The sequence below is a fragment of the Eupeodes corollae genome, chromosome 2 (assembly GCF_945859685.1).
Source record: "Eupeodes corollae chromosome 2, idEupCoro1.1, whole genome shotgun sequence".
Taxonomy (NCBI): Eukaryota; Metazoa; Arthropoda; class Insecta; order Diptera; family Syrphidae; genus Eupeodes; species Eupeodes corollae.
The window spans coordinates 69,129,703-69,138,995 of record NC_079148.1 but is presented as its reverse complement, the minus strand read 5'-3'; the positions used below and the strand labels follow the sequence as shown (position 1 = coordinate 69,138,995).

At 36.6% G+C, this 9,293-nt stretch overlaps 1 protein-coding gene across 1 annotated transcript; it reads right to left on the bottom strand.

The window, feature by feature from the left end:
• Nucleotides 1-2,737: 2,737 nt before the first annotated feature.
• LOC129946940 (N-acetylneuraminate 9-O-acetyltransferase) lies at nt 2,738-5,682 on the bottom strand. The gene is made up of 4 exons (XM_056057323.1): nt 5,397-5,682; nt 5,235-5,331; nt 4,420-5,175; nt 2,738-4,364 (listed from the first exon to the last, which is right to left on the bottom strand). The coding sequence occupies exons 1-4, from the start codon at nt 5,527-5,529 to the stop codon at nt 2,951-2,953; spliced, it is 2,400 nt and encodes a 799-aa protein (XP_055913298.1). The 5' UTR covers nt 5,530-5,682; the 3' UTR covers nt 2,738-2,950.
• Between the last annotated feature and the right edge of the window lie 3,611 nt (nt 5,683-9,293).

Sequence of the window (9,293 nt, the reverse complement as noted above, 5' to 3'; positions counted from 1 at the left end):
CTTGGCCCATGCTTGCACGTAAATAGGTTTTATTTTTTGTACAGAGCGTACATCTTCCGTATTTGCTAAGGAATCTTTCAGTTGAAAATGTAAATGTATACATTCATTGCCTAACGTCTCTTCCAAATCCTCAGGATACTTACTGACTAGTTTATTGGCAATTCGTTTTTATCTATTTCGAATAAATCATCAAAAAATTAAAATTTTCGTAAAGCTTTTCATATGCACTTTTACGCCCGGCCAATTGTACACTCGTAGTACCCGTGGCATGATGGTTTGTACGTTGGACTGTCATGCAAGGGGTCTTGGGTTCAATCCCTGCCTGTGCCACCTTAATTTAAAAAAAAAATAATTTTCGCGGGTACTGCCTCTTGCGAGGAATTGACAAATCCTTCAAGAGTAATTCTTGTCATGAAAAAGTGCTTTCTCAAACTAGCCGTTCGCATTCGGCATAAAATTGTAGGTCCCTCCATTCCTGACAACATTACTCGCACACAGGAATGGTTGAGAGTTGTAAGTCACTAGGCCCTGGTTCACAACGGACTGTTGCGCCACCCCATTTGATTTGATTTTGAATTGTACACTCAGAGTGTCTAGAATAGGGTAATAAACAGTTGTGCGAAAATTTTCTTTTACACAAAAAGGTGTTCTTTCATTAACCCGTGACTCATCTGGCTGAATTCTTCTGGTTTTTTTGCGATGAGTATCATAACGATAATAATCGTGAACTCCAGATAGTGTTTTGGCTTTTTCTTCATAATCAGAAAATTGTCTGTCTCTCATGTCTTGAAGAAATAGAGCCAGAGAGTTATAGATCTGAACAACGGATGATAAATCAGCTTGAGATTCTTGAAGCTTCTTACTAGCATTAAAACGATCTAAAATTACAATCCAAAAAAGAATAGGATTGCTGTTTCTAAATTCTGTAATTTCCGCTGCAATCTTGTAGCTTCAGATCGCGTAGTCGGTTTCTCATCCCTGCTTTAGGCAATAAATTCCATTGCATCAATTATAGCAGACCACTCTTTTTCTAATGCGTAACATGCATCATGTCGAACACACCAACGAGTTTGAGAAAGACTCTTAACTCTCGAATTTGTACGCTGCATTAAAATCTTTTTTTCTTGCAAAGTAGAAAAGAAGTCGACTGCTTCTGTTACCGATTCAACTGCACATGATCCTACCAAATTTAAAGAATGAGCGCAACAGTCCGTTGTGAACCAGGCCCTAGTGACTTACAACTCTCAACCATTCCTGTGTGCGAGTACTGTTGTCAGGAATGGAAGGGACCTACAATTTTAGGCCGAATCCGAACGGCTAGTTCGAGCAAGCACTTTTTCATGACAAGAATTACTCTTGAAGGATTTGTCAATTCCTCGCAAGAGGCAGTACCCGCGAAAATTATTTTTTTTTTAAATTAAGGTGGCACAGGCAGGGATTGAACCCAAGACCCCTTGCATGACAGTCCAACGCACTTACCATCATGCCACGGGTACTACTAGGAACGTAATCTGCTAAGGGATTAATTGTTTTGATTCCTGATATATACCTGACATATTGCTTGCATTATCATAAGATTGACCACGACATTTCATTATGTCCAAACCATTATTTTCGAGAGATTTTAACAAAGCATCGTCAATATCTTTAGCTTTATGGCCGATATTTGGTATAAATTCTAGAAACCATTCAACAATCTCACCGTTATCACGTACATATCTGATAATTATATTAAGCTAATCAACATGTTCAATATCAGATGTAGAGTCTACAATTATACCAAAATAATTAGCAGATTGCACTTCACTGGAAATTTGTTGTAGTACTTATACTGAATTAACAATATAATTTCTTCATAGATTGTTTTAGACAAATTCGACGTATTTCCACTACCAAGGGACACATACAATTTTAAATGTTCAGATAGCAATGGATCAAATTCAGCAAGAAGCTCTACTGTTCCTAAAAAATTCCCATTATGGGGATCTCCTATTCGTTCTGAATTTCCTCCAAATGGCAACCCTCTTATTGCTAGTGATTTAATAATTCCAATTACTCGGTATACAATTTTTTTCCAATACGCTATTTCTTCATCAAATTGTTTTATTAGACGTTGATCAACACGCCCGTGAAACAAATTCTTGCACTTGCATTTTCAGAAATTATTGAAATTCGTAGATGTAATTCAAGGTTTTTGTAAATATTTGGAATATTTTATATTTCAGATAAAAAATTCAATTTGTTTACCAATTTTTTTATGAATACAAAAATTGAATATGAAAATAGATGGGATTTATTTTTTATAAAAAAGTATTTTTATGAACAAAAAACTTTCTGACACTTTTAAATGAATATCTAAATGATATTCAATACGTGCAAATCTACGGTATTTTTATTTCACACTTAAAACACATTAAGAAGTTATTCAGCTTTAGTAATTTTAAAATGCTTCATACCCGTGAGATTAATCTCACCAAATATAAAATATAAAAACTTATCTGAACCAATTTTTAAAATTGATTGTCTCTTTACTGTTTTTCGTCTCTAAAATTTTGGCATTTCAAAAATTTTGCCGCCCCTCAAATTATGCCGCCCTAGGCCCGGGCCTCAAGGGCCTAGACGTAAATCCAACACTGAATAAGCTAAGCTCCTTAAGGCTGTTTTTTTATAAATTGACTTAATTTGCGTAAGATGATTTCGATAAATCCTAAATAAATAACAAATCAAAGAATACGTGTATCTATTAATTTTGTTTTATTTGGTGAATAAATTATAAGTACAGCCTTTAATTTAGCTTACATAAATGAAATAAATCCTTCTACTAACAAGGAAAGTTCTTAGATTGATAAGCAATTGCAGATCTACATTTCTATGTATTTATTCTTCATATTTATTACTTTGTGCTTCTTACAAACTAGTCTTAAGCCTCTTCGAGTCATAATCTTATATTCTAAAACATTCCATCATACCGTCCAATTGGAATAAGTATTATGAAAAACAAAATAAAATTTCTTGTCACTAATTTCCAATCATTGGGAACAGCGTATGGCAGCAATATTTGTGTAATCCTATGGACTTCGTGTGAAGCACAGACAAAAATAAAACTCGTTATAATCATGTTTAAAGTTGGGAATCCGGGCAAAAGAACAAGAACTCCATGTCTATCGGCTGCCAGCCAAATATGATATTGACAAATAAACAATTCTAAGGAGATTCGTCCGAACCAAGCAAAGAATGTCGAATATCTCGTCCGCAAGATCCCCGAAATATTCCTCAGAATAATGTAGCCCACAATTGGGATGAAAACAATGTACGAGTGAATCTCTTCGCAATTCTGTTCGTTGCGACACAGGAAACTAAATGTCTCATAGAATCCCACACCGATAATTGCCAACAGAGTGACCGTTATCGAAGTTCGGCGAGCAAATAGATTTCCGTGGTTATTGTCATCAAAAATGCTATATTTCTGAGCAATGTGGAAGCAAGCAGCGAAGATCATTCCAAATGTCACTGTATAGCGGTCGATCTTCCACTGATACCACCAATCGTGGATGTCATCATCGGTGGTGACGAACAGCGCCTTCCATGGCCGGGTTACGAATATTCTCTCGAAGAACACCTCTGAGAGGAAGAGCACTGTAATGACGCTCAAGCAGCCGACAAACTTACCCACCAAATAGAGATAGTGCAGTGCATTACTGTCCACACTCTGAGAGGTGATTCTCGGCGGCAGTGATAACAGAAAATAAATAATGCACACCCAGAAGGAGAGCAATGGGACGAAGTAATAAAACTGGTATGGACGATTCATGCAAAAGCAGAGGACAATGGTCAAGAAATTCATACGGAACATCACTTGGAAGAACCGCACCAAGCCAGATTTCCCAGTGTGCCACATGTAGGTGTATTGGGAGTAACCCGTCAGAAACAGGTACGCACTGATAAGAACTCGCATGTTCATGTGAATGGGCAAAACCCGATGGGCTCCGGTCATGTAATAGATGAGCACCACACACAGAATCCAACCTTTGAGCTCGTCCGTTTGGTCGCGATTGAGAACCTTGGTGAAGCGTGAATCTTCGGTAAAGAACAAACCCAAAGCAACCACGTAACCCACTGGAATCCAAAAGCTAAACTCCGAGTAGTACTTGTTCTCCTTCATAAAGAAATTAGTGCGATCACAAAGATAGAAGTACGCGAGAATTATGCCGAGAGTAGCTAACGCAACAATGGGCGTTGAGTAATCTGATGGCAGTGATACTGAAGCTCCGTTAGTGCCAACTTGACTTAGCGGCATGTAAAGTGTCTTGCCTCGCAGGTGCATTATCCAACGACGTGCGTACATCGCCAGTACCAGAGAAAAGCTAGAAATATAATATAAGTCAAATAAATTTGTAAAAAAGGGAACATTGAACTTACCAAACTCCAAAAACAGCATAAGACACAATCTGGATGAATGTGTAGGGCTCGGCACTACTGCAGCAAGTCCCATCATTGTAATTCATGTAATCGTTGCAATACATATTCAGAATTATTTGAATGTCATGCCGCAGCCCGAGCGGACTCAATTGATATCCGTCGGCAGCATTGTCAAGCAGCCCATTGGCTATGTGAAAAGAGGACTCCCATACATTTGCCGTGGAATAGCGGAAAACTTCTCGCGCAACTCGATTGAACTTATCGATGTCTTCGTTCTGTACAGCCTTCCAGGCGTCGACTAGTTTCTCTTCGTTTACTCTGTCCTGCAGTTTCCAAAGAACTTTCGATTTCTTCGCTACCAACTTGTCAAATGGCACCACAAGCTTAGTTAGATTGAAATTATAAGCTTTCAATAATTCGGTGGTTACATTGCCACCGAGGAAACCTTGATGGGTAAATCCCGCAATCACAACCGAGGGAGAGGGAGTATCAGCCTCAAATTTCGCCAATAGCTGCAAGACACTGTTTTGCATATCATCAGCATACACGTAGATGGCTTTCATCTTAAGCTTGGGATCCTCGAAGGAGGTGTCCGACTTCTGATCGGGGAGTAATAGCGAGCCGTTATCGTCGTCATTTGGATGAAGGTGGTTAATGAATGTGTGATAGAGCATCCGAACGCGGGAATCGCCGATAAATACAAATTGATTTTTGTTGCCCCAAAAAGCCAAGTATCGAAAACAACGCCTTGTATCTCTATAATTGATTGGTGCGTTACAAATTTGTTTTTATCTGTTTTGTATGAATCATCTTACGTTTGGGAGTACTTATGCATCATACACCCGTATGGTTGCCATTCCTTGTCGCCTTTGAAACGTCCCTTCGAGAGGAGCCAATTACACGAATCACTTCCTGAAATGTTCACCAAATGTTTTCATTTCAAAATAACATTATTTTGATAATAATGCGCTTCTTACCATAGCGATAATTGAGGATTCCGTGATAAGCTACGAAGCCGATAACGAGGAGGAGAGCAACTTTTTTGGCATTGGATGCGTTAAGTTGTTCAATAAAATGTTCAGCTTTTGATTGACTTACTTCAGAAGTCATTTTCACTTAAGTTGCGTTGGCTTATATTTGTTTATTTAAATTGCATATTTTTGTGGAAAAATATTTAAAAATCTAAAATTTTAGTGGAATGAAAAGCGAAGAAAAATTTGTTGGTTGTTTATAGATTGCATGTATTTTGACGTTTAAAGTTCAAACAGCTGATTGGATGATTGTTTGGACTTTGGAGAGTACAGGGATGGTTAAACTAAGACTGCATCTACATGAGGATTATAGCAGATGAATGAGAAACCAAAAACTACAGGGTCTTCCATAAGGGACTTTATTTTGTAATATGACATTTAGATAAATTAATTTTTATTTATTACTAGCTGACCCAACACACGTTGTTTTGCCATATAATTTATTTCTAGAGAATATTTTGCTAGAAATAAATAACATATTCTAAGTGTGTAAGGATGCGGTATATAAGTGGTAGAGATACAGAGCACTGTAAACGGTGACAAAATATTAAGATAACAAATCAATAAACAAATTGTTTCCATTATTAAAATTAATTGTTTAAATTTACAAACATATCGCTAATTATGACAATATTACTAAAAAAACATTATCAATCCCTTAATCCAACAGAGTGTACAATATTTTTTGTGATCCCATCTTTCCCCAACTCGAGAGCACACCACGTATAATTTTGCGTGTGAAAAACATGAAATGCTCAAATCTAAGCCACAGACAGACATCGTTTGGCCTTGATACTTATTGACAGTCATTGCAAATGCCAATCTAATTAGAAATTGAAGGTTTTTGAATTGAATTGGCACACTTTTGGGTATAATAGGGATTTTCGGTAGTAATATGTTTTTTTACCTCGGAATTTGCCATTCAGAATTATGGCTTCGATAACATTTATCATCAATTTTTTAATTACTAATCGCGTGCCGTATGACAATGTGGTGGGTTCAAATTACGAAGCAAAATTACCGGAGATCCAACCATCAGTTTTAAATTATGCGGTGGCATGCCAGGTAAATAAAATGATTTCAAAAACTCACTTGGATAATTTACAGCTGCGGTAGCATCACAAACTGTATCAATACTCGTTGATCCTGGTAAAATGTCAAATGTTTAACTTGAGATTTTAATTGTTGATACATACATTTTTTACTGCTAAAATTCCTCTTTCTGTCAACCACTCATGATTTTTATATTGTCTGTGTACATCGGAAAATATCTGGTCAATCTTGTGAATCAATAATCTTGCAGAAATCGACCGGTAATTTTATGGGTCCAGTTTCGTCTGTAGTAATTTTTATGTTGTTTTGAAAATGTTTCTGCGGATGGATCTTGAAACATTTGAGCACGCATATTTACTTTCAGTATTATTCTTCAACATTACGCCACACTGATCATGGTTTAATTTGAATATTTAGTGGCAGTTTAAATACTGAATGAGCTGTTCTGTCTCCATCCAATAAAGTTGCCGCAATGCAGAAGATCCAACAGCCAATGCGATACTATTATTTGATCGTATATTAGTAAGAATTAGTGAAATAAGAAATATTTTGAAAGTTCCACCTGGTGCGTCAAAAAAAAATTAATCCACTTTGTCCTGACGAAACTGCGAGCATGATGTGGTCATAAATGGTTCTTTGTTCTTCACCCATTAGAGGGACATTGCAAGAAACAATTGCTGCCATTTCCACAGTATTGTATTTTAGGTCACGATTCAATTCAGTATCTAATAAATCTGATGCATTTCAATTTGGTGAATGCACCGAAATGACTTTGTGGTAAGTTGGCAATGATAACGCAAAGATCCTCAATTCATTGTGTAGCGTCACTGAATACTATCGTAAGATCGTTGGACCGTCTACGATGTTGATTCAATTAAACAATAGCACTTAGGAATATAAAAAACAGATAAAAACCTATTCTCAGACCTACCGAATGTATATGCAAAATTTCATTGAAATTGGTTTAGCCGTTTCGGAGGAGTATGGCAACTAACACTGTGACAGGAGAATTTTATATATTAGATATTACAAAGAGAAGGCATTCCACTAACGACTGAAAACGATATCAACCAAATGATAGCCAAGGCTAAGGTGGTATATCCTTTTAATGTAGTCTTCGATGAAGTTTTTTAAGATCTCAGTGGCTAATTGTGTTAACCTATTCGAGATATAACAATGTTAGGTTACGTTTCTTTCGACATAGCTCCAAAAGTGACAGCTGACCGAATAGTTATCTAAATTAAAAAGCAAAATTAAAGCTTGTTTTCTCAGAGCGAGCTATTGCTAATCTTTTATTATTATAGCTCGAATATACTCGAATGCAATTGTATCTAAAAATGTTTGTAAAGAAATATATTTCCAAATGTAAGTTATGTATTAAGCTTATCAAAAAAAACCATTGATTAGCGCAATTGAATTACAGCCTTTGAAAGTTTAGTTTAAAAGATAGAACACTGTGAACAAACTAGCCCTATGTACATTCAAGAAGAATTTATGGTACAATTTTTAAGAGGAAGCTTGAAGTTCGGAAGTATTATTGACTCTTAGCATATCCTCGTATGAATGCTGACTGACCTAAGTTATAATATCAATATTTTTCAGGAGAGCGAATTTAATACTTGAAAATTTGTTTCCTCATATGCTATGTTAACATCTTACAAGTAAAACATGGGAATCCCACAGGCACGCGGAGAATTCAACTGGCTTGTTTCCATTCAATACAACGAATTTGTAAAACAACTAGACTTGACATAACCTTGAGCCAAACTTAAAACCTAAAATATGCTGAATTGAACTACTATTAAACATAACTGTATTTAAACTATCATGTATATATTTTAAAATATTTTTTGTAGGAGCTTCAACACCGATCATTCACCCATTTAGAGACAACCCCAAATAATCTGTCAAAATTGTGTTGTAATAAATGCCACAGCCGCTATACCAGCCTACTTGATTTTTACAGTACTGTCAAACTCTGTTAAAAATCCTTTGCTAAATTTTTGCTTGACTTTGTTTTTTAGAGAATTTTTGTATGGAACTAAATTTTTATTTTTTTTTTCATTAGAAAACTATAGGCCCAAATATAATAGGAATAAGCTAGTATATGCGCGCATAAGTAAACGTGCGAATACAAAGAATCTCAATACGAGTGAACATAATGGAGTCTAACTCCGTTTCGTTCAATTTTTCTCAGTTTTGTTAACTTAAGCAAACTTAAGCAAGAGGCATCCCAGTCGCTCGCCGCATAAAGCTAGCATCACACTACCAGTGACCAATTCACTGACAACTGACAGGCTGTGACGTAAAAATTACGTCACAAAGTCGTCAGTGTGGTTGCGCCTAGTGTGATAGCCAGTTTTGGGACGTCAGTGAAGTATGTCAGTGCACTGACGTGTTCACTGACAAGCCGAAATTGCGTCAGTAACTGACACGAAAAATGGCAAGTGTGATAAGTAGTCACTGACACATGGGACAACTGGCAGACTTTTTGACAAGAGCGTCAGTACACTGACAGTGTCCCATCACTGACAACCCATGTAATTTCATGTGCTGTCAGTGTTGAAATCCTGTCAGTGAACTGGCAGGTTTTTTTAAAATTTGCATGTTTTCTGCATTAGGTTTTATTTATATAAAATGAGTGGAGGCAATAACATGGCTGATTCCGAAGCATCCATTAAAGCCAAGAAGCGTGAGAGGGCTATGAACCATAAGTGGATATTTGAGCAGGAGACGTGTCTAATAGAGCATGTGGAAAAGCGACCACCGCTTTGGAACTGCACCCACTAA

Coding starts and splice junctions, on each gene's coding strand:
- LOC129946940 (XM_056057323.1), bottom strand. CDS start 5,529: ATGACTTCTGAAGTAAGTCAATCAAAAGCTGAACATTTTATTGAACAA. Junction 5,332..5,396: donor AATCCTCAATTATCGCTATG/GTAAGAAGCGCA, acceptor TGAACATTTCAG/GAAGTGATTCGTGTAATTGG. Junction 4,365..4,419: donor TATGCTGTTTTTGGAGTTTG/GTAAGTTCAATG, acceptor TTATATTTCTAG/CTTTTCTCTGGTACTGGCGA.